At 30.9% G+C, this 26,926-nt stretch overlaps 2 protein-coding genes across 7 annotated transcripts in view; one reads left to right on the plus strand and one right to left on the minus strand.

Annotated features, from left to right (window-relative positions):
* Window positions 1–26,926, plus strand: part of LOC134707855 (uncharacterized) — a 321,374-nt gene that overhangs the window by 48,812 nt on the left and 245,636 nt on the right. For 4 of the 5 annotated variants that reach the window (XM_063567957.1, XM_063567956.1, XM_063567955.1 and 1 more), the window contains exons 29-32: window positions 4,099–4,182; window positions 5,963–6,068; window positions 7,453–7,591; window positions 10,721–13,915. In XM_063567957.1, coding sequence (XP_063424027.1) covers window positions 4,099–4,182; window positions 5,963–6,068; window positions 7,453–7,591; window positions 10,721–11,719 — 1,328 coding nt within the window. In that variant the 3' untranslated portion in view covers window positions 11,720–13,915. Of the gene's footprint in view, window positions 1–4,098; window positions 4,183–5,962; window positions 6,069–7,452; window positions 7,592–10,720; window positions 13,916–26,926 lie in introns of those variants that run through there. The other variant, XR_010105775.1, reaches the window with a different exon arrangement.
* LOC134707852 (acetylcholinesterase-like) overlaps window positions 21,275–26,926 on the minus strand; it is a 40,243-nt gene continuing 34,591 nt past the window's right edge. For both annotated transcript variants that reach the window (XM_063567950.1, XM_063567951.1), the window contains exon 4: window positions 21,275–22,905. In XM_063567950.1, coding sequence (XP_063424020.1) covers window positions 22,787–22,905 — 119 coding nt within the window. In that variant the 3' untranslated portion in view covers window positions 21,275–22,786. The remainder of the gene's footprint in view (window positions 22,906–26,926) is intronic.

The following is a 26,926-nucleotide window of genomic DNA, read 5'->3' on the forward strand; positions in this document are numbered from 1 at the left end:
AAAAATAACAACATCAATCTGATGTCTACTTTTAAAATACACCTGCTGTTTTCAAATTTTTATTTAAAAGGGTAAAAAGAGTTAAATTGATATTAAAGAAGTCCTGGTACACATCAATAACAATTTTTGTTTATCCTTTTTAGCTTCCCTGGCTCAAAGAACCAAGTGACCTTTTCTAATCACTTTGCCTCTTCTGCTCTTAAGGGACTAGGTCACATTTAACCAGCCTTAGCCACAACCATCAATAGTGTTTTTAGATTAAAAAATCTGAAGTGATCATGTCAGCCAACTAAAATGGCCAATATGGCTAAAAAAAGATCATTGTGGTAAAAAAAGTTTTGTCTTATATCTTTTAAACTGCTTTGATTAGAGAAAATCTGAGATGGGCTGAAAAGTCTAGAAAGTTAAGATCTACCCAAAGTCACATTACATGGAAATTGCCAATGTTCTAATTGGAGTTATTGGCCTTTAATGACATTTTTTTGTGTTTGAAACTAAAAGATAGAAAGACACGTTAAATAGAAAAAATAGAGTTATTGCCCTTATATTCTATTCTTGTCTTCAATGTTGGAGAATGTACTAAGGTGAGCAACACATGCTTCTAGCAACTTCATACTTTATTTGGCCTTTTTAACTTTTTTGGATTTGAGCGTCACTGATGAGTCTTTTGTAGACGAAATGTGCGTCTGGTGTATATAGAAAATTTAGTCCTGGTATCTATGATGAGTTTATCAAGTTTAAAGTTATTAAACTATAGGTAGAATTGATAACACACTATGTCAGTTCACTGAGTTCAGGTTAACTCTGATTTTCTTGAAGTAACAACTAGTAGTTTTTGGGACAATTCATACCTGTTTTTTTTAAGATCATTATTGATCCTCCTTTCAGAAAAATACATAGTCCGTTATGCTATGTGAAAAAGATTTATATTTTGACAAATGTTATATTTATTGGAATTAACAGGTTTCTGGAATGTTTAAAAAGAATAAATTGTTACAGTATTTCATTTCACGTAAATCAGACACAGAATATAATACAATTTTGAAATATTTAGAAAGTTCATGCAAAATTGAATTCAATGGAAAATGAATTTAAAAAGAGAAGCAAAAAAACCCAACAAAGATGATGCAACGATGTTATGTATGAATATACATATATTTTTTCAAGCATTAGATGATTAGACTGATGTGAAAATACTAACTGAAAATTGTATTTATAAAATAAAAAGTCAAAATGAATTGCACTGGCTTTTGGGGGATAGAGTGATAGTATTCATCAGTCTGTTCAACCCCTCTACCTGTCCTAAACACAACAAAACAAAGCTCTTAACATCTTTCTTCCCACTAGTGGTCCTTGAAGAAAATCTGTTGGTCCTCATAATTATTTTTATTGCAAAATATATAAATTGTGTCCTTTGCAAAATTTTTGGCTATCATAACATTTGAACCTCCACTTTTTGACATCTTTGACAAAATATTGGTCTCCAGTAGCACAATGCTATCTTGTGAATGCATTTTCTCTAAAATCTTTTTTTACTGAAACTCATCCATTGTCTTATTGATTTGAGGTATTATGAAACTGTTTCTATGTGATATTTAAAAAAATGCTCACACTATCTAAAATTTTAGAATGTTTTGCTCAGTACAAAATGGAGGACATGTAAGATATTGATAATTTTAACTTTTGCCTTCATTGTCTTTAGGACATTAACTCAGGAAATGTGCATCAAAAGCGAGATTTTGCTTTGATCTATTGCAGTAAGATGAAAGTAAGATATAACTATTACTCCTAAGAGAGAAATTAAGAATACTGCTGTGATATTGGTTCTTTCTCTGTGAGGATCAAATCAGATACAAGCATTTTCTTTACATTTTACGGAATAAAAATTTGGTATCTGTATTTCTAAAAGGATTAAAATGGTCAGTCTGTCTCAATGTTCTAATTAATTGAATAAATCAAAAGAACTGCAAGGCTCCAAAAAGGGTGATGCAAAAGCAACTACAATTACGTAACCATTTGATAAAATTTTCAGTTGATTCTTAAATATTTTTCATATTCAATTAAGCAACTGCAGACGGACAAATATTGAAAAAATGTAAATATTTACTCTTAGTCAACCATATTCCTCATTTTGCCTCCCAATTAGTGTATTAGATAACAAAAGAACTATTGATCAAAGTAAACTTTAAGCTAGGGTAAAACAAAAGCACTTTGTGATAATAGAATTTTTATGTGATCTGTCAATGATTATTTATAACAAGCAATGAAAAATGACTAGTATAATGGGGTAAGATTGTCATTTGATCACTTTGAAGGTCATTTGAAGAATCTGGTTGTTATTTAAAACCTTTGTAAAATATATACAACATACTGGTAATGTGTGCAACTTCACTAAACACTTGAATGCATTAAGTGTTAAAAGCTTGTGAGAAATGTTTTCCAGATGCAAGCTAGAAGTGTTAATTCTGAAGTCATTGCATGCATTTAATATTTCAATTGTTGTACTCAAATGGGAGTTTTAATTATTGCAATTTCAGAAAATGCTGAATTCAAATTATAAAAACTAAATTTAAAAATATGATGTTTATATTTTTGGGACACCTACAATGTATCATCTTGGCTTTCTATGTCTAGGGCTCTAGATTCTGTAATCAGGATCTTTGCCAGAATGCGACTTATGCCAAAGAAGCATTAGTTTGGAAATTGCTGTGAGAAAAACAGAAAGTAGCAAATTTGCAGATGTAACAGTGTTGGTCTAAATTTCAGACATTATGTTTATATAATTTATTGCCTTTTAAAGGTATTCAAAGCTTTATAGCCAAGTGTAATTATAAAAAGCAAAAAGAAGGTAACCAGATAGTGGGTCTCATTGGGGTCTTTAATTTAGCATGACACTGGATTGCAGATTTTTTGTAAGCATGACAAGTGAAGGTCAAATTGTTGTGCAGTGAAAACGGGAAATGAAGTCTTGCGGGACACGGGAAATTACAAAAAAATGAGATTTGCTTACGTACATTGTATAAACAGGATAGGGGAATCTCAGAAAACAGTAAGCGGAATCCAGGATCCAGGATCAGAACCCCTCCCCTAATGAGACCCCCAAGATACTACATAGATATTTACAGAGAATCAGCTGTGTACCCATATTTTATCTTTGTACAATCTACCTTACCAATGCATATGGAATGGGTGTAACTGGTATCAGAATGTGAGAGAATTGAATCTCAATGAAATACAAAATTATTATAATGATTATACAATATAATTGTAAATAAAATTTACAATAAATACTTTTTATGCACTGAAGTATTTTCAAAAAAAACCTGGTTGCCTTTTGCTATCACATAAGTATGGTACAAATGGAATAGGTACATATGTCAAACAAGGAATTATTTGAACATGGGATAATTTTGGATTTTCTGGGAAATTTATTATGAAAACTAACCCAATAAAGGAGGGTAATATCATGCATGGCTAAGGAGGGTTAGTTAGTTCAGAAGTATCTGTGAAAGTAGAACTAATCAGGATTTAGTTTAGTTAGTTTTTATCGTACTTTCATATCAATTTTTCCAGAATTCAAAATTATTCCTGATTCAAATAATTCTTTGTTGTCAGCATAATTATGAAAAAACACAGTGATAGTATGATTTAGTTTCACAACCATTGGTTGGTCTGTCTTATTACTGTCTTATTACAATGTATAATTGAAATTTAACATCTTGAAACTATAATACAAAATATGCAGGGGCTATTGCTTTGATATTGTGATTGTTTAAGGTTGTCAAAATTAAATTAAAATGATCTTGTTTCTATTCCAACATTACACACCATCACTTCTTGAACATCTACCCCTTAAATTTCAAAACAAGATGAATGTTGAATATTTGCCCATCGAGGGATTCCCCACAAATTAACATGTATGCAAGTGTTTTGTTCCGAGAATGATTAATGAAACCATTCTATAACTACATGTAAACCAATTAAAAAAAAGTATATTTTAAGTGTGTCAAAAAGAGTATATTTTAAGTGTGTAGAAAAGTGAATATTTTAAGTGTGTCAAAAACAGTATATTTGAATCATGTTTGTTGTTATTTGCAGAGAAATTATGGAAAGAATTATATAGCCAGTCAAAGGAACAGTGTATACATGGTAAAAGTTGTAAACACAGCAAAACTTGTAGAGGTGAGTTGAGTGAAGGAGAAACAAGTTTCAGACTAAAATCATATAAATAATGAGAAATATGATGTATTTCAGAGGGGGTGAGTGAAAAGAGGAGTAAATTATGCTGTTGTGGAAGAATGCCACACTCTCTCTTCACAAAAGGTAGTTGAATGGTAAACATTTTTGAAGTTATAAAAAAAAACATGATAATTTTTTAGTGATTTTGTGGAAATATTGTTTAATCCTGGACTTTTTTGTTTTTTTAAATTCTTGCTGTCATTCTGACCTTTACAAAACAATAAAGCATTAGAGAAAAAACAGAGTTTTTGTTGAATAATTATATAACAGAGAATATGATTGGGTGATGAAATCTAGATGTAAATGAAGTCAAAAGACAGAAAATGTAAAAAAAAAAATCAAAACTTGAGAAAATATGTTGACTCACAACTTCAGTCACAAGTAATGCAACAAACACAAACTTGTCAATACAAATTTGTATGTTGCATGTATTTAAAAGTTTAAACAGATTTTTTTTACCTTGTATGTATGATATGCACTTAAAACTATAAGTTGTTTCCCTAATTATTGGAAAATCGAATCATGTTCACCCTACAAAGAAAGGTTTTACAACATGTATCAATTTATTTACAGTACAATTTATTATCTCCCCTATTTTCCTTTGATAACAATACCTTTATTCTGTAATTCACATTTTTCTGCATAAATATTGTCTTCATTTTCACTAAGTTCTAATAACCTGACAGTGACATAAGAGTCCATCTTCTGAACAATCATTCTGTTGATGTTAAGCCCCTTATGTCAAGCATAAATGTAACAAGAGTGTTAGAATCATTGTCGCCATGAAGCTGTGAGTACCTGCAGATCCAGTACCGTAGGGAGATGTACTAGATGGATCACTGCATTCTTTACATTTTTCATCTGAAAAATAAAAATTTAAAAAAATGACTTTTCTAATTTAATTTTAAAAGAATATATGATAAGAGAAACAAGTAAATTTAAAAAAAATAAAAAAGTTTATGTAGAGGATAAAAGATGGTACAATGGATAAATATGATATATGAAGTATGAAGTGAATTCAAAGTACATTTTTACAGTGTTTTAGTTTCTTCTGTATGTGGTGTTTGTTTTCTTTGTTATGTCTTAATCATTGCAGAATTACTTATTTTTTAAACCATATGAAATTGAAATTTTATAGCATGTAATTAGATATAGATAGATGTGGTGTGAGTGCCAATGAGACAACTCTCCATCCAAGTAACAATTTAAAAAGTAAACCATTATAGGTTAAAATACGGCCTTCAACACGGAGCCTTGGCTCACACCTAACAACAAGCTATAATGGGCCCCAAAATTACTAGCATGTAAATACATTACTGTCTTGAAGGAATTTTCTCACCTTAACTATTCAGTATATTTGTATAGGTAGATCAGTTGTTTTGTTGGCCAATAGTGCTGAATAATAAAGGCAACAGTAGTATACCGCTGTTCAAAACTTTTAAAGTCATGGACAAAAAACAAAATCGGGGTAACAAACTTAAACTGAGGGATACCCATTAAATATAAGAGGAGAACAACGACACAGCATTAAAATGTAAAACACACAGAAACAGACTTAGCATTAGACAAAATCCGATGAGAATGACAAATATAACATCAAAACTAAATACATGAATTTGGGATAGAAAAGTACTGTGACAAGTTTTATAGTTATGTGAATAAGAGAAAACAAACGACACACTGATAGTGGCTTTAAACACCAATCAATGATGTTTTTTTTCAGTTGGAAGTAGATGTTACAGAATGCACCTTTTATGTGGAAGTATTGTGTCACACATGACCCTGTTGGAAGCCACTCTTAATAAATTTGCTGTAAAACTAAATCTCAGGTAAGTGTTTTAAATGGTAGTTGTCATAATAATTTGAAATTTTAGTGTTTGCTTTTAAAAAAAAAGCAGAAAAATTTATTGTTCACCTGAATCTGTAAAGTATTTGGGTAAGAGGTTATTTTCTATACTGAAAGTACTTTAATTGGCTATCAATTTTCGTGTTTTGAGCAACATTAACATGTTCGTGGGTTTTTAAATTCATGGTTTTTAGTTTTCTACAAAAAAAATGAAAAGATTTAAGACCTAAAAACGACGGTTACAAATTGTCTGGATTGAAGGAAATTGCAAGGTCATCATTTACCGTGTAAATCATAGTGATCACACTAATTAATCTGAGATAGAGTGATCAACAGATTAAAGACCATCAACATGATCAAAGGTGTTAATTAGGCCATAAACATGCCACCTAAAGAAAATAGTTACATAAACAAATGCTATAAACATATGGTAAAATAATTCTTATAAAAAGCAAGCCCAGCATGAAAATAAAATTTCATTATTATTTCCCATACATGAGAGATCTATGAGGTCATAAAATTAACACTTTATAATAGCATATCAATACTGCAAATCTGACTATCATCAATCACAAATATTTTTAATGATAAGATCAAAAGTTGTACAGTTAAGGTTTACAAAGATTAAGTGGATATTGTTTTAGTTCATGATGCGTTTGCCCTGTGACTACTATTATAGTATTCACAGATTTGGCGATATTCAATATTTTCTCTAGAAACGTATCAGTTATCAAACCTAAATGGGTATCTTTCCATGCCTTGATTTGGACAACGGTTGCTTTATTTCGTTGGATACTTAAATTGGTGGATAAAGTCATCCACGAAAACCGTGAAAATTGGTTGCCCACAAATAAAAGTACTTTCACAGTAATTGAAGAGAGTTCAAATACATGCCATGTTTAATCACATGCACTTTTGTCATGGTTTCATTCAAAATAGCATTGGATTTTGTAGGTAAATTTTTAATTCAAAACAGGATAAAAATCTAATTAAGAGATATATAAGATAGAGTGATCTTTTATCAGCTTGCTGTTTCAGAATTTAAGGCATCCTGGGTAATATTTTCAAAAGTGTACACCAAAATGTCCCGATTCGTTAAAAATTTCATAAACAATGGAAATTTAACAAATGATGTGACGTTATTTTTCATTTTGGGGTACAAACAATGAAATTACCCATGATGCTTTAGATTCTGAAACGGCCAATTGCTATGAAGGTACACTGTACCAATATTTACCGTAACCTAGGGTTTAGAAATTTTAAAATACTATTGAGATAGCTTTTAAAAAAAACTAATTTTAAAATATCAAAATTACTGTTATAACATGTATAAGAATATTTATTGTTATTTTGTTTTTGTTTTACAGTAAATCGGAAGCCACTATACGGGTTGTAAGAGTAAAACTGAATAATGGTGAAAGAGTAGTAGGGGTCCGCTATCCAGAAGTTTTAGTCCGACAGGTTGAGAAAGTTTTAACAGAACAAAATAGGATACAAGCTCATATGGTAATATTTTTGATATTTTTTCGGATTCATGATATTAATTAGATACAACACAAATTTCATAAAAAATAATTTATTGTGATCTTTGTAGAATTGGCAAAACTATGACATGTATGAAATTAATTATTGTGATGTCAGGAAAATCTGCATACAAATTACAGATATCATAAAGCATGTTATCTTTCCTCTTTTATTACAATACTCTGTTAGTGTTAGTCTGGCAATAGTTTCTAAATTTACAGTTTGTATGATTAGTTGGTTTTAAAAAGAAGTTTTGTCCTAAGACCAGACTGACCAAACAACCTTGCTATTGTTACTATGAATACTACATCATTATGAAAGATAAGAAAGGAAGGTTTTTATAACTTGGCCTATAAGTGATCATTTAATTTTCAATATATAATTATGCTGATAGAAGTTACAAATTACTTCCTTGTATAGGTCGATTGACATATTGACTCAATTACAGTCTTGGATGAAAATGACATTTGCTCATTCTTTGTTTACTTCGTATTTTAGATTTTGTTATGTATAGTTACTAATTCCATGTTGAGATACTATTCTGTTTTACCTAAATTTTGGGAAATGACCTTTATTTAGTGCAAAAATTGCTATTTCGGGAAAATAATGTCACTTTCAAGATAATATGCCTTTCAACCTAATGAAATCAACAGCAAATTGGACAGGTCAAAGGTCAACATTTAGAATGTCTATCTTTGACTTTATACCTCAATTTCAAGGTTATAGGTCATATGTACCAAATCAAAAGTTTAACACGTGTTCAGATGAGGAGTTAAACAGATTATTTTGCCATTTTGTAAAGATTATTATTTTGTAAAAACTATATTTAACATGTTGTAACCTTTTGAAACATATACATTTAATCTATAGCTACTGTGGATTCATTTTTATTCGTGGTATACCAATTTTCCTGGGTTTCGTGGTTCACAGTGAACCGCAAATTTAAGAATTCAACGAAGTATAATCCCGATAAATATGTATGGAGTCGGATGTTTATTTCCGGTTATGTTATGCAGTTCTAGTATAGGCAGTAAAGTGTTGAATACCGATAAACATTGTAACATAACACATGTTTTTTATTGAAAGAAGATACAAGTATTTTAATTAAATCAATAATAAACATATCGAATATCAATGATAATTTACTTTTTAAAATTGATTAAAACTGTTCATTGAAAATAATTGCAAGTTGTTAATTACCGTGTCATAGTTTGGTTTACTAGTGATTGAAAATCAATAGGATTAAGTACGGGGATATTGCCCGTAGGTAATATTGTTTATGACAGGAACATCTATTTTCACACCTTTTTACTTACAAGACTGTTTATTATATCGTGATTAGGGAAATGAGGTTTCAATCATAAAGTTTTGATTGCCCTATTGAATTTCGACAAGCATTTATAATTGTAAAACAAACAAATACATAGTTGTCTTTGTCCATTATTGCAATAAAAGTTTTCAATGAACACTTTAACCAAAAATAACCAAGCGAGGATTTTGATAATTCAAAACTTTTTCAATGAATTCCGTCATTTTGTTTGTTTTATTATTGATCAAACCAAGGATGTTACATGATCTAAATTAAAAAGAAATTCACGAATTACGTATCTGAATTTTTTAATTTTTTTTTTAAATCAGCGATCCACGAATTTACGTATACCACGAAACGTCTTTTTTTCTCTATCCATGAAAATTGATACCCACGAAAATAAATGAATCCACAGTAGTATATAGCCTATTAAAGTAAACCCTTTTTTAGATGGTATTAAACATTAATAAGAATTGCTGTTCCTCATTTTTGAGCGTTGCTGAATTTCGAAATATATGTTCATGAATTTGACCTACCAAATTAGACTATTTACCGGATTTGTAATCACATAAGCAACACGACGGGTGCCGCATGTGGAGCAGGATCTGCTTACCCTTCCGGAGCACCTGAGATCACCCCTAGTTTTTGGTGGGGTTCGTGTTGTTTATTCTTTAGTTTTCTATGTTGTGTCATGTGTCCTATTGTTTTTCTGTTTGTCTTTTTCATTTTTAGCCATGGCGTTGTCAGTTTGTTTTAGATTTACGAGTTTGACTGTCCCTTAGGTATCTTTCGTCCCTCTTTCAAGCCCTTATACATCAAATTAAAGTGATCCTTTTTAGTGTTATTATATATATATATTGATTAGTAATAATAGTCGGTAAATTCTTTACTTTTACAACTGAATGTGAAAATCGAGTACACTAAAATTTATTGTAATTACAATAAATATGAAGAACATGTACTTTATGCTTGCTTTATTGTTGTTTTATCTTCAAGCGAAACATAGCAAAATGATATATTTATTGCATAACTGACGATGATAAAGATATCTCAATAGCATGGTTAGATTAACATGTCTAAATATTTGTACGTCTCTCTCTAAGAAATACCAATTTTCTGCCTTTTATGGTGTATTATAACTGGTTAATGACTGATAAAGCCATTGATTTATCTTTGCTAGAATAAGAATACTGTCGTAATTGAGTCATTTAATGGTAAATTGAATGACGGTTGTCCTAATCGGCAACCATAGATATTCGTTTCACATGTAATTATGGCCCTTAACTGCTGTCAACTGTCAACCCTGATCTATTTGGCAGTCGTAGCTAATTGGTTTGTTGTCTTGTAGAAAGACTTTTCTTTAATGTGGAAATTGTTAGATTGTCTGCCATGGAGTAAAAAACAATTTGTTTCTGTTAAGTCTTAATTGGTTTTTATGATGTATTTCATTTTGAGAAAAATCAGAATCAGGTCAATGTTATAAAAAGGTAGGTTTCATATTACATTGTACTTCAATTACTTGCTTTTAAAAGGAATTAAAGAGCAGTAATTATATATAAGTTGTCTCACAATTCAAATAATGACATAGTCTTTCTGTCAATTCCAATGCACATGCATATATGTCATTCTGACACATAAAGTCTGAATATGAACAAATAGTACAACCGCTACCTTTTAGCTCTGTTACTTTTTGTTAATGAAATTGAATGGAAACAATTTTCAATTACCATTAAATTTCATTATAAATGTAAGTAAATTATACACATTGAAAACTTCATTGATTGTGTTTTATATTTATATAGACAGCACAGGATGACCAGTCGAAACTCAGTCACTACTTTTCAAGTCAAAGTTCTCCAGTAAGGTCAAGTTCACAGCCCTCTGGTCTGGATAGAACTCCAAGTTCACAACCAGACATATCTTCAAGTCCAAGTATAGCTGCAAACATTAGAATCAAAACTGAACCTGGATTAGATGTACCACAGTCACCATCCACAAAAGAGAAACTATCTGACAGAATTTCTCAAAGATTCTTCACAGAACCTATTACTCCTGTTTGTTTAAAATCTCAGCGTAAGGCATTCCGTCCTCCTGTGACAATAATGAGTTTTTTCAAACCATCTGCAAATACCTCTTTAAGTGGGTCTGTAAAGAAGTCTCAAAATAGTTGTTTAGAAAAAACAAAAATCTCAGAATCTCCGGGCAAATCAAATGGCATTGGCGAAAATATAAATAAACTTGATAGTAAAAAAGATAAGTCTAATGACAACTTAAACAACAAAATGCCAAAGGAAAAGTACTGTGTACTTGTTTATACTAGTATTGGAGAGGGTGAAGTAAGAAACCATCACTTGTATCAAGACTTACCAGAGATTTACCATAGACTTAAGAAATCTAAATTTGATTTAGAGGAAAGCATAGATGCTCATGGTATAAAGGAGACGGAAGAAAAACTGGCAGAACTCTGCAAAACAGAAGAAATAAGTGAGAAGAATTCCCCTACTGTAACCCAAGTCACTATATTGGTAGGTGGATGTGATAGTTGCAAAAATATGGGTTGTGAAGGAGGGGATTCTAAGAAAGAATTAAAGGGAAAGAAACGTAAATCGTCAACTCCTATTGTGCCTTCTAGTAAGCGACGTAAACAGTCGTCCATTATGAACAGTTTTGCAAAGTCTTCATGTAAAAAAGAGGAAAGTATACAGAAAGAGAAAACGTGTCCAATTTGTCAGAAAAAGTTTGATTCAGGAACTTCAAATGAGGAAATTAATGAACACATTGACAACTGTTTGATTGAATAGAATAATTATTCTTCGTAATTTTTTGTAAGGGCCAACATATTTTGGTATGATTTCGATTATTTCAGGAAGGAATTGCCTCTTACAGGGGTTTCATTACAAGACAACAATTACGATTATAATTAAGTGGTGGTTAGGAGGGAAAACTGTACTAATATATCTATTTAGCTACCTTTGGTAAAGTATCTATTTTTTAAGTAAATCATGAAGAGTTTTTTCAAGGCATGTGAAAATAATTACCAGGTCAAATGCCAATGCCACAAACTAATGAAGGAAAAAAAGAATAGTGTATCATAGAAATCCTTCTTTGTATGGTGATCAGAAACTTATTTACCATTGTTGGTTGATCAAAAAGATACATACCAAATCAAACAACAATATCTATTTTGTTTTTTAAATGAATGAGATATGTGGAAAATTATCACTTGTTTAAGATGGTACCTAACACTACAGGGAGATAACTCTATAAAATTAGCTAAACGTTTTAATTACGTTGCGTTTTTGGGGGAATATCAAGCTTTTCAATGTTCAAATTAGTGCTTGTCAAAGTGCTATATAACCAGTGTAATTTTTCTGATCAAACGGTTGGTTAAATTTTTTTGAAATTTTTATATTTTTGTCAAAGGGTCAAAGTAAATACTTTGTAAAAATTTTATGAAAATTAAACAATCCAAATTAATTTTAGTGAAGATGTTGGGTACCACCTAATGGGTTTTCATTCCATGAGTCGAAACCTGGAAATAGTCAATACAAATTTATTCTTATCTACACTACCTTCTATATGTTAAGTGCTTTAAGGAAACATGGTGCTATTTTATAAGTTTTTTAAAAGTGCTGTATATTATAATATGACATTTTTATTCTGTATAAATGTGTTTTTTTTTAAAGAATGATATTGTTTAAGCAAGAGTGTTTTGATCATCATGTATGCTTGTTATTGTTGATGATATGAAAAATATGTTTTGCAAGTTACTAGAGCTTCCTTCTGCTGTATGGCTTCATTTTCTAACAACAATATTTATACTACAAGGCCAGATGGATTTTACTATTAGACAACACTTAACCTATGTAAACTTGTATTCAAATGGATATTTAACATTCTCAGTAGCATTTAATGTGGATTCATTTATTTCGTGGGTACCAATTTTCGTGGATTGAGGAAAACTTGCATTATTGTGGATATATAAAATCGTGGTTTTGACAAAGTTTGCATAAATTCCTGTAGAAAATATGTATTTCGTTAAACATTTAAATTCCTGGTTCCCCTGTACCCCCAAAATCCATGAAAATTAGTATCCAACGAAATATTAATGAATCCACAGTAGTTCTTTAGTTATTCTTATTCTAAAAAGAAGAAAACAGCATTAGTATGAAACTTATTGTTTCAGATCATTATTAGATTATATATTATTTTAAACTCGGTAGAATGTTATATATGTATGAATTTAAAAGTATTACTTGATTTATTTCACATGACTGGGCGGAGTTAAAACGATTCGCTCATCATTGACTAGTCCATCTACTGATATAAGTTTTGGGATAAAATCATCAATGAAGTTTCCAGTTATGGTCATTGTAAATTCATTTGGTGACACTGATAAGTGATTAGAAATCAATGATGATTATAACTGGAATCAGCCATATCACACACATCTTCAATGGACTGTCCTTATGCAAATTAAAACGTAAGCTCCGCCAATCAGTTGAAATAACATCAGTAATAATCTTGAATACAATTTTTTTATTTTTTTTTATTTTGGATGCTTTTAGTGGATTGCTTACTCAAGAGCCGGTCCTGACTAAACAAAAATGATATGACATAGTTATTATATAACTGTTTAAATTTTACCGTATATTTATGTAAAAGTTTTGGAATACAGGTATATGTTTTATCTTTTTCCAGTCAAATAAGGATTATTTAAGGGCAGATGTATTGAATAAAGGTTTATGTACAAACATTTATATTAACCTTGTCTACCAGTTTGTAATCATGAAAAGAAGGATAAATCCAGATTTCCTTGTTATTGATGTTTTTATACTTCTTTTCAAATAGCTTACACACTGTTCCAATTAAATGCTCTCTGTTAAATTAATTTTTGGAATATTATTCATCTGTTCATTTTGCACAAAGAATATGTTTACAAGAGATTATGTACAATTCTATAGATTTTAAAACAAATAAATCCAGTTGGTTTTTTATTTGATATTTATTCAACACCATTGTCAGAATTCATCAATTTAAATGTTACACCTAACAGCTGACAGGAACTAACTATAGGTTTGCACTGTCAGTGTTTATTTGTTTTGCCTAACAGAAGTTTACCCACAAACTTTTATTAGCAATGCCATAATATTTGTTCCTTTGGAAAAAATATTTCAGACTATTTGAAAATATGTTCTGTTTTTTCAACCCCATCCCTAAACCAACCAACTGACAAAAACCCCAAAACAAACAAATTCAACCAGTAATGCCACTAAGTCTTAGAATTGAGTACATGGTAGAAATAAAATGATCATAAATATCGCCATAGTTACAGAAATCTGACAGGGTAAGTATTGGTCATAACAAGATGCCAAAAAAGTAAACTCACAAAATTATCGAATGCTGAGGAAAATGGAAAAAGGAAAGTCCCTCATCAAATTGCAAAATTAAAATATCAAACACATCAAACGAATGGATTAAACTCATATTCCTGACTTGGTACAGACTATTTCTTATGTAGAAAATAGTGGATTAAACCTAGACTACTGTCAATTTTGACAAAAAATATCACATGACTTCTCAGAAAGGTTTTGCCCTTACAGAAAAATGTTTACCAATATTTTTTTTTTTAGATTTGTGTTTATATCTTGCAAACTTTAAGACATATAGGGAATCTGTGAATAGAAAAAAATAATATAGGACCATGGCTGAATTCTTCGGTAGATTTCTTTTAAAACTCTTCATAGATACCAGGATTAAATTTTGATTTAAGTGCTGTTGCCCTTAAAAGACAATTTTATAAGGAAACTATATGTAAGAGAGAAACAAAATTACAAAAGTCTTATAGGTTTCATGAGTGAAATCCTATGTCAAATCCTTATAGGAGTTATTGCCCTTAAATGATTATTTTTCGGACCAACTTTTGTGGTGTTACTTAATATTTTGAAATGTATGATTGTTAGACAGAACCCTTGAATGCATAAGAATTTCTGCAACATAAGATAAGCAAAAATTGTACATTTGAATGTGATTGTCTTGAGACTTTACATGTGTGGCCGAGTCCCTATTTTGTTGTTTTAATCCATGCCTTTCTCCAATTTGTTTTATTTTGTAAAATACAATTGATAGACAGAAATTATCTTCCAAAACGATCAGAGAGAAAAAGTTTTTTTTCACAAAAAGTTTCCATTTCAAACAAAAATTCTTGTGACATTGTATCAATATTATGCCAAACTGCAAGGTGAGAAATGTACTCATGGAGTTTCTAGTTTATGTAATGCCTGAGTCAGTTGATAAGATATTTTGTTTACAATCATATCATTGGAAGTTACAAATGAAGTTTGTTCTGATTGAATGATGTTCGCCAGTTGTAGCACTTAGATTTAGAAAATTGCTCCAAAATATCAGTTTTCAATTTATATGACTCCTATGCCTAAATATTGATGATATGATACGAATAAATTGCGATTTTATAATATTCCCTTTGCAGTATATTCTGACATCTAGTGTTATCGAGTATTTAAAAAGACGAGAAAATGTAAAAAAGTAACACTAAATGAATTGGTTTGGCCTCAGAATTTAGCATATTAACATCTATGTCAATTGACCACTTAACAGTGATTTTGTGCCTAATTTTATCAGAAAACTTTAAAGCTCATGTTCGAGTTTCGTTCTGGTTGGATTTTTGAGTTTGTGTAGCACATGTTTATAGTCAAAATGAACATATTAATGATATTTAAGGTCAACAAAGTGCTTACTATTGGGCTGGTGATACACTCTATCAGTCGTGTTATCGACCCAGTGGTTAAAAAATCACCATATATAGCAGAGTAATTGTACGTCGGACACGTTTTCGACTACATCGGATATTTTAAGTTCATTTCAGCACCTTTAACCTATATCTGATCATAGAAAGGATATCACATATAATACTTTTCTTAAATTTCGAATACAATTATCACATCTCCGTAGTCCGTTCTTTATTTAGGAATCAAGATAAAAATAAACTGTCTACGTTTGTTAAAGATACGTTTTCCATGTTTTCTCTATCAAAACATTTAAAGAATTACAGAGCTCACTCAATTTTCTGATAGGGGAAGTTTAATCTAGTAATGCAATAAACAATAGTTTTACTCGCTCATGTACTCTATTTAGAGTTTAGGCATGTCTCGTTCGGACTACAACATTCTAACATGGGCTCTCGGCGGGATTCATGTCCCATTCAGCTTAAGACTACGTCTTCAGTTTGCTTTTCGTCTTCCTTGTTCTCCTGGTTTTGGCCTGCCTTTTTTCGCCACCTTCGTATATTTTACTTGTTGATTGATATCTATTTTAATATCGAAATGTTGGAATAAACATGGAATTCAATATTTCATGATCCCGCAATAAACTCTCATTTGTCTTTATAATTAGATCAAGGTACTCTTAAATGTCTGTGTATTATAGAACCACGTTAAGTGTGCATAGACATCTTTTCAATTTTTTTTTTCTTTGAACATGATATTCTAAGTATTTGCGTATGTAAAAAGTTATCAAGGGTACCAGGATTATAATTTAGTACGTCAGACGCGCGTTTCGTCTACATAAGACTCATCAAAGTTATGCCAAATACGGCTAAGGTAATCTATAAATGAAATAAGAAATCCTTAGTTTTTCGATAAATTCAAAGTTTTGTAAACAGGAAATTTATAAAAATGACCACATTATTGATATTCATGTTAACACCGAATTGTTGACTACTGGGCTGGTGATACCCTCGGGGACGAAACGTCCACCAGCAGAGGCATCGACCCAGTGGTGTAAATAGTTATCAAAGGTACCAGGATTATAATTTAGTACGCCAGACGCGCGGTTTGTGCAATTCTGGTTTGCAACTCACTTATATATGTAAAAAAAAAAAGACCTACTAAGATGAAGGGGTTACAATCAAGTTCACAAAACCGAGTTGTGAAAAATGTTGATGAGACCATCTATGGCTGGGCAGAAAAACCTTAAAAACATTTGAAAAGAATTTCTACTTTCACTTATTTTGTGGAAACTGGATGGATATTGATTCTTTCGTTCTTTTGTGTTGTTGCTTATCTTATATCCAAACAAAGAATCCTATTGCCCCACATGGAGTCTGGATTGATACTGATAATTATTTGTACTGTACGAAGATTTTCGACTGCAAGTTTTATCTTGATAGAATCTTTACACATGTCATATCATTTACGTCACGCGTGTTACTTATGAAAAAAAGTATTGAAAATGTTTCCAAAGATAAAATTTGAGATTTAATCTGTGTTCTATTTATTGGGCATAACACTTAAAATATTCCCCCTTTTATTTTGATATACTCTGATCAATTACCGGAAACAAAATTGTATAGTATATAACGTATGTCTTACAGTTTGCAATTTGTTAGTCACCAATGCCTATACATAACCTCTCAATTGAGTACAAAGTTACGGAAATCTCGTCTTTAACAATTAATTAGTTCCTTTTCAAAATCAATGGCGAGAAATCCAAATTGAATGCTTCACAACTTCGTTATTAATTTTCTTCAAAAAGTATTGAACGAGTTAATTGTTTGTGCAGATTCATAACCTTTGAAGAGAAATTTATGACGGTTTACGAATAAATTGTCTTACTTTCTTTTACTTCTCTTGCCAAACAAATCTTAAATAGAGCACGAGTACTTATCAGATTTGATAAACGTTTAACATGACTTTCCTAGAATTTTACTGAAAATATTCATTAACCTATTATTCTTTAACTGATTTCAAAGCCTCCGTTCTGTATAACAAATATTGCTAATTTTACATTTCATTTTTAAATATCACATCCAATTACAACCAAATGCCCTAGTGAAACGGCGACTCCGATTTAATTTTAATATGAGACCTTAAACACTCTACCTTCGGGTCCATTCTTTCTTCACTCAAAAGTGCCCTAAAGGACAAAAGTAACATACTACATATAATTATATGTGTAAAAATTGTTCGGTTTTTTATCTGGTAAGAAGTAAAATCACAAAAAATACTGAACTCCGAGGAAAATTGAAAACGGAAAGTCCCTAATCAAACGGCGAAATCAAATGATAAAACACATCAAACGAATGAACAAGAACTGTCATATTCCTGACTTGGTACAGGCATTTTCAAATGTAGAAAATATTTTTTTTGCGATGAAATCTCACCAGACTATCAGAACGTATATCGAAGAAGAAGGGGTTTATCAACGACATCGATGACTCATTAGGCTCTTGCATGGTCGGTAAACTTATATTATCAGCAATTAAAACTAGGCGTTAGAAATAATGTAAACCTAGTTATACATTAGATGCGGTGTGAATCAGACAAATACACTCTAAAAAATTAAAAGAGTACACACTTTATGATTCTCTCCCATTGTGCAAACGTAAAACTGTTTAAACTGATTGGAAGAATTATTCCAACTTTTCCAATAAAATAATGGAATTCGTATATACAAGTACATTAAAGGAACAGACGAAACTTAATATGCATATATAACGTCTAACTCATACAAAACCTCTACAACTGACTGCTTGTTTTATACTGACATGAAATGTTTAAAAGAGGGACGAAAGATACCAAAGGGACAGTCAAACTCATAAATCTAAAGTAAACTGACAACGCCATGGCTAAAAATAAATAAACACAAACAGACAAACAATAATGTATGATGGATGGGTTTCCTTTGAATCTCAGCTTTTTGTCTCGAGTTGCTTCTTCAGAGGAAATATAGTCTTTCCTTTACATTAATGTACTGACTAATCCGAGCCTTACTACGTTGATTGCATATAGTTATTTCACTTGAAATTAAGGATACTACACATAGTGGTCTGAATCATATATTGACTCCTATCTGGATAACCATTATGTGTAATTGTAACCGACTGTAATTTACGTATAGATTTTCCCCTAGTCATTAACATTAATCGCTACCATCAAACTTTTCGATTACATGTAATCGTAATTAAATCGATACAGCAGAAAATATGATGTATTCATCGATTACATTTGATTACGTTTCGATTACTACTAGTATATTTAATTAGTTATTTGGAAGATAACGTATTTAAAGTTAAGCAATACAAAGGAAATATCCTCTTATGTTTTGGTTGTTCGATTTTACAGATACAAGTAAAGTAGAATGTATAAATATGTCTTCTATCAAATGGCCTTATGCAGACCTGATATTGTCTCAAATCTGCCTTCTGTTCAACCTGATTTCCTTATATTTTAATTAGTGTTGTCAACGGTTAACCGGTTAACCGGTTAATCGGTCGAACGACCGAATACCGAATACCAAAATCGTTAACCGGTTAACCGGACTGTTTTCAATTTTGACAGATTTTATATAAAATTGTATTGAAATCATTAAATAGTTAGGTTTTATTTACATTTATTTTTAATGTATTTTGGCTTAAACTGTCATTCATGCTGAGTTAGGTGCACACGAAAATTTGCACATTATTTCTAAAATGTGGATATGCATATTTGGGAAAAAGTATCGGGCCATCGAGTTTAACTACATCTTGTCTTTCTAATTTGTTTTCAAGTGTCTTGATCATGAAAGATCACATATAGCTACCGGTCACTCAACTTATTAGAACACATTGTACTAAAAAGATTAACCGACCATATATATGTTGCGCTTTTTAATGGGTAATGGGTTCAATCGTTCGTTTTTTAAGATTCAGGGGTATTTTTAGTTGAAATCATCCTAGTTCTTGAAATCTCAATAATGCTCTGGGATATTGAATAATCAACAGCATACACAAACGATACAAACGCAATAGCTATAAGAAGGAGAGATAATACCACTCAAGAATGAGATGTTGACAATAGGAATTCTGAAAATAAATATATTTCATATAGGGATCCTGAAGTTAAGATATGCATTAGTGTCAATTTGAGAAAATCTTCTATCTAATTATGAAACTTGTCCAAGATGCCTTTTTTATATGCACGTTTCGGTTATAAAATGAAATAAATAAATCCTAAACAATTGGACCAAATCTTGTTTTGACTCTCTATGGCTGTTGCAGAAAAACTTAGTGTGGTGAATGATTTTAACATAGTTAGAAGGGAAAAGTTACAAAACATGACTGTATCCATGATATTGAATATTGGGTGAAAACTAACAAATTTTTTAATTACTATAGGGTAATTAGAAATGTAATTATTTAAGAACTCCAGATAAAGAATAATAAAATGAAATGACGTCATCGATTTATCTATGAAGAGTATTGTTTCTTGTTAGTGATTTCTTGAAAATATTGAATTTCTTGTCGGTTCTTTTAATTTTTTGTAGAAACTTGATATGAAATAAGAAGTTGTTGTATGATTGCCAATGCAACATCTACTAGTAACCAATAAAGTCAAACTGGACGCTGACTTGAGCAGCTTTGGATCAACTTATGGCTTTGTGTCTATTTTCGAAAAAAATGTTCTGGTTATAGAACAAGACATTTGTATCTCTGTGTATCATTGGGGTTCGCATAATTATTATAGTCGAAACATGACTGGAAAATTTGGAGGAAGTTACTTACCAATTATTGTTATTTTATTTAAATAGCATCTATTGAAGTTGAAATCATCCCTTCGTAAATTTTACGGACTCCATTACGAGTTGGTTGACCGTTATGTAATAACCGTTTCACAAATGAGATCGGATATGTTCCTTACGTCGTAACTACAATCCCCTTCCCTTTCATAATTGTGACCTACCGAATAAGACTATTTACTGGATTTGTTTTAACATGAGCAACACGACGGGTGCCACATGTGGAGTCGAATCTGCTTACCCTTCCGGAGCACCCGAGATCACCCCTAGTTTTGTTGGGGTTCGTATTGCTTATTGTTTAGTTTTCTATGTTGAGTCATGTGTACTATTGTTTGTCTGTTTGTCTATTTCATTTTTAGCCATGGCGTTGTCAGTTTATTTTCGATTTATGAGTTTGACTCTACCTCTGGTATCTTTCATGGTGTCGAATGTATAACAGGCCGTACTTTGACCTGTATTGGTTTAATTTTTAAACATTGCGACTTGGTTGGAGAGTTGTCTCATTGGAACTCATACCACATTTTATTTTTACATAAAAAAATACCGAACTCAATGGGATGTTCATAATAAAAACTGACAAAATCAAATACTGTAAAAAAAATAATGGGGGAACAGGTGACGGTAATAGTGACAATTGGTATCTTTATGGTAGTCATATGCATTTAAAAAGAAATGAAGAGAATAGTTTTGTTTAGATGGAGACATCTTTAACATACAAATTTATAAAACAATATCTACCAAATAACACTAACATATTGTACTGCAAAGTAATTAATCAGAAATAAAAGATATTTGTTTAATTTGAATATGATATTGATACATAAATATTATTTTTAAGAATAACATTACAATGATTTTTTCCTGCAGGATACAATAAATATGATATTGCCTCTGCTTTATTGTAAAAGAAATTGAGAATTAATTCATGTTTTTAATTATGAAATTGTGTTTATCATAATGTTCACGAAATTCACTTGTTAATAAAAAAAAAACATCGACAAAGAATTCCTTACCTTCACGTATTTTTACAGTCGTTATTAAAAGTTATTTCATGTTAATAGTATGATTTATATTTACTGCACTTAAAATCATATGCTAGAGAACCCGTAAAATTCAAGGGAAAAGAGAATCCTTATTAAAGAAGACAATATTTACCTACAAAGAGTACTTAATCAGTATCATTTAGTTGTTATAAAAGACATAACATAAACATTAACTTGGACTTTTAAAAGAATCAAGTATTGTAAAATTAAGGTACTAGTTAAAAGTGTAAATAAACTCATCATAGATACCAGAACTAAGTTTAGTATAAACGTCAGACGCGCGTTTCGTCTACAAAAGACTCATCAGTGACGCCCGAATCCGAAAAAGTTAAAAAGGCCAAATAAAGTACGAAGTTGAAGAGCATTGAGGACCAAAATTCCTAATAGTTTTGCCAAATACAGGTAAGGTAATATCTGCATGAGGTAGAAAAGCCTTATTTTACATAAATAAGGCCGTTAGTTTTCTCGATTGAATTGTTTTACATTCGTCTTATCGGGGCCTTTTATAGCTGACTATATGCGGAATGGGCTTTGCTCATTGTTGAAGGCCGTACGGTGACCTATAATTGTTGATATTCGTGTCATTTTGGTCTTTTGTTGATAGTTGTCTCATTGGCAATAATACCACATCTTCTTTTTTTATATTAGTATTTCAAAAAATTTAAAAATTTAAAAATAGTAAATTTATAAATATAACCTGAACTTCACAAAAAAGAAATATAACAGAATTGATGAATATTATCAGTACTTTTTATTTATTTATAGTGGATTGGGAAACAAGTTTTGCAACTTATATTAATCCCTTTCCACTTTGCGGGTGCGAGTGCTGCCTTGTAGCGGCATTAGCCTACTCTTTTTCGAAATCTACAAGGGTGTTTTTTTACGTGCAAGAGTTATGGCTCTCTCTTAACACGGGACAGCCATTCATCGTCCCCTTCCGACGGACTATCATCGTTTCCTCAAGACCATACTCGCAAATGGTGTCGAGGGAGAGCCGAAAATTGAGTTCCTGAAATTTTCATCCCAGATGGGAATCGAATCAGGAACCTTTGTGTTAGTAGTCCGATGCACTAACCACTACACCACGGCTCTATATTACTTCGTATTTAAAAGCACATATGTAAAAATCGATAAATAGATTTACGGTATGAAATGCAATTTTTTGTTTCAATGAAAAATAATAATGAATTCAATAGTTAATATATATATGCAGTCAAGAAAGTTCTGTCATAAGGGTTATATGAAAAACGTTTATGGTACATTATTACAGGACTGAAGACGATGTTCATATGCCAATAAGAAGTTATCAAAATGGTCTGACCAGTCAGCAAACTTTACTTTCCACTCTTTCTCCACCTCTGACGTATCCGCTGTAATAAAAAAAAATACAACTGTTAGAACAACATTTTATTTGATTTATCAAATAAATTTGTAAAATACAACAAAAATTAAAATCACACAAATACTCAACTCCGAGGAAAATTCTAAATGAAAAGTCCGGAATAAAATGGCAAAATCAAAAGCTCAAACACATCAAACGAATCGATAACACCTGTCATATTCCTGACTTGGTACAGATATTTTCTGACGAAGAAAATAATGGATTACAATTGTTTTTTTTAGCCAGCTAAACCTCTCACTTGTATAACAGAAAGTTGATATTTAATACTTTTCCGGGATCAATTTAAGATAATATTTTTAGTTTACAGTTGTTTACTATTTTGTGTTAGTACTGAATCTCCTTTGGAAATATGTTTGCCATTTCAATAGGGACTTTCCGTTTTGAGTTTTCCTCACAGGCACTTGTCTCCAAAAAAAAATTCCTGTATACCTTAATATAACACAAGGTACTTAACTATTTTTTTTGAAAAATGACACCCAGTCCCGAAATCCCGTGATTTTTTTTATTTCTCGGTTGTCAAACCTTCTTAAACTTAATATGCCGTAAATCTAAATTGATTTATCTACACAATGGTATATGACACGACTATCATTGTTGTCGGGATCATTAGTAGCAGGCCTCAGAAGTCGGTCAACGGGATGTATTTTTTCATTCGTCTCATTTTTTGGCAACACCTAGCCCGCATGTTAGTTTATACTGGTTTCTCATTGGTCAATCGTCTGTCTAAAAATAAATGTGGGAAATTTTGGTCAATTTATAACTCTACATTAGTGTCGTTGTGTACACGTGTGTTTCATAACAAACTTATTTGTGTTTGTTTCACATAATTTGTAAAGAATTTACAATAAAAGTAATAATTCATAGTCAGAGGGAAGCTGACAGCTTTTATTTTAATAACTTTTTATAATAATTCAATCACTGCGGGCTGGGTGTTGCCAAAAATTGAGACGAATGCAAAAAACATCCCGTTGACCGACTTCTCAGGCCTGCTAATAATGATCCCGACAACAATGACAGTCGTGTCATATACCATTGTGTAGATAAATCAATTTAGATTTACGGCATATTAAGTTTAAGTAGGTTTGACAACCGAGAAATAAAAAAAATCACGGGATTTCGGGACTGGGTGTCATTTTTCAAAAAAAATAGTTAAGTACCTTGTGTTATATTAAGGTATACAGGCATTTTTTTTTTGAGACAAGTGCCTGTGGTTTTCCTCGGTAATTTTGTTATTTTACTTTTTCATATCAATAGTGTTTCTCACACTAGATCAATACGTGATGAAGAGCGCAAATTATAATAATTTTTGTTTCGGCTAAATATAACCATGACTGAGATGTTCAAGTGATAGTGGGCACGTTTTCCTAATGGAATAGCTTGTATGATCACAATTCTAGAGCAGCGAAGCAATATTAGTATCATATATAAATATCATAATTTGTATAGGCATACTGCTGATCAGACAAAGATAACTTTTTCGATAATTTAGGTGATGGGTATATATTCGGAACCCCAAAGATTTTCTGTAGTGTATCTTTTGTTTTGTTATCTTTTTGTTATATTTATTTGATTGTTTTGCACTTTGTTAACGCTGTGATTAGCAATAACAAATTTGTTTGTTTGTAGTAATCCATGCGCGCATATCTTCCGAGTTCATCTTTACATTTGTTTTTATTATATTGAACATGATTTGTTTTGGGTAACCTTAAAACATGTTAAAATACACAAGTTGATATATCTTCTTGTGTAATTTTGAACATGTTCTCGATTAGATTTTTGTAAAACATTTCATGAACAGTAAATTTACAGGAAATGATCGGATCAGTGATAATTTCTGTCTACACGGACGTGCTGACCAATAAGCTGGTGATAAAGAAGACCATTTATTCCAGTATGATAGTTGTTAACTAGATTTATAAACGAAAATGGTTCTGTTTTGCTGAACATGTTATATTCAATCTAATATAAAATATCAGATAAATGGAAGTTATTGTTCTGAATTTTGGATAATGAGTCTTAATACGGGTCATGAATGAATTCAAATGAAGCAAACTGCAATATCATACCAAGCAAGTAAAGACATAGCATGATTTAATGCTTGATATTAGAACATTAACAAGCACTGGTCAATAATAACTACTCTATTCAAGGTTGCGTGGTGCACTTCAGAGAAAAAGAAAATATTTGCATAACAGTTCATCAAAACTTCTTATTCATTCCGATGATGGATTGAAATTATAACTAATGACCCTTAATTTTTACTCTTCTAACAATTTTGCAGCTGGTTTTGTAACTGTACCACATAACCTTCAATATGTTTGACTAATTAAGCTAAAGTTAATAACAAGATACATTCACCTACCTGGAAATGTTAGTTCAACATGCAAAGCTTTTACAAATGGTTTGCGTAATTTTGTTTCTCAGGTGACACGCATCTACGGTAGTACAAAGAAAACTGCAGTTGAGACAACGAAATATTCGATTTTGGTCGTTAAAAAACCGCAATTAGCACATTGTGAAAAAACTTCACAGCGAATGAAGTATCACAAATCAGAAAGTTACTTTCAAGACTGTGAAATAATAAGTAAACAATACTTTAATATCGGCAGTTAAACAACATAAAAAAAGGATTTGCTAAACAAAATTTCTTCCAAGCTATGTGATGCTCCGCACCAGTTTTTATTAGTATTTTACATACATTTTTAACTTTTCGCATTAGTCGCTTATTCATTATAATGTCATTACATACATTTCATTTCTATGATAGAATTACATTTTATATTCTTATTCATTCTCATTTTTTCTTATCAAACAGTAATAAGAAATTCACCGACTGATATGTTTTTTTTTTATTCCTGTCCACTATCAGATTATTGAGACAAATGATGATAGATATGATGATATTATGTTAAAACAGATATACAAAAAAGAAAGAAATTAGTACACTAGTAATGCGACATGGAGTCCAAGTTAATACATATATTTATCACAATCACTCTTCATTTACAGACTTCAGAAGAGAAGACACACAAAAAAGCATGTTCGTAGAAAAAAAACATGGCTATTGTCACTACAATATACTAATAAAGAACATAGGACATCGTAACATAATAATTGATATCGAACGATTCACCATGCTACATAGACATCTATAATGAAAAGAGCATATCACCGATCTTTATTACGCATATGATGTCAAACATACTTTAACAGTTTGAGCATTAAATAAAAAAATGAAAGTCATCCTGCATTAGAATAAAAAATTGAGAGTTTATAAATATGGAAGAACGGAACAAAGCAACATAATATTTAAAAACAAATTCCATGTTAGAGAAAACCAGAGGATACATTCCATATACAATCCAAATCTATCCAAGTTTCAATAAACAAATGTTTCTTTACTCAAATTATAAAAATATAAGACTTCTGTTAAATAGAGATGAGAACAAATGCACCGACTTGGTTGATCGTAACGGAAATTTGTGCTATATATAGGCACAAGAAAAAAGAAAAGTAAAAGAAAAGTTCAAAAGAATCTTGCATCCATATCCCAAGCATGACTTTTATTCTTATTTACACTAAAGCTAAGCAGACGATTCCAAGATTTTGTTTTATATTGAAAAAAACAAGAAGACAGTTTGTGTAAAACTTCATTATGTTTCTTTTTCAAACTTTATACCTTGCTGACATATACTCATATTCATAACTAATTTTAATATCAGTTCTTTCTGATAAATGTAGCAATTCATATAATTAATAACACTGAGAATGAAACTCATTTCAGATACCAGACTTTCAAATATATACGTCGGACATGCGTTTTGCATGAGATTCGTCAGCTAAAAACGACTTCAGACGTCTTTGTTGGGGATAACGCCTAAGTGTTTCGAATAATTCAATATTTTAAAGATTATGTTTTAGTTTTTATGTAAATCTCTCAAAACTCTCACTGCATATAATCATTACGCCAATATACAGGAATTTTAGCT

This window comes from Mytilus trossulus, chromosome 2 (genome assembly GCF_036588685.1).
Source record: "Mytilus trossulus isolate FHL-02 chromosome 2, PNRI_Mtr1.1.1.hap1, whole genome shotgun sequence".
NCBI lineage: Eukaryota > Metazoa > Mollusca > Bivalvia > Mytilida > Mytilidae > Mytilus > Mytilus trossulus.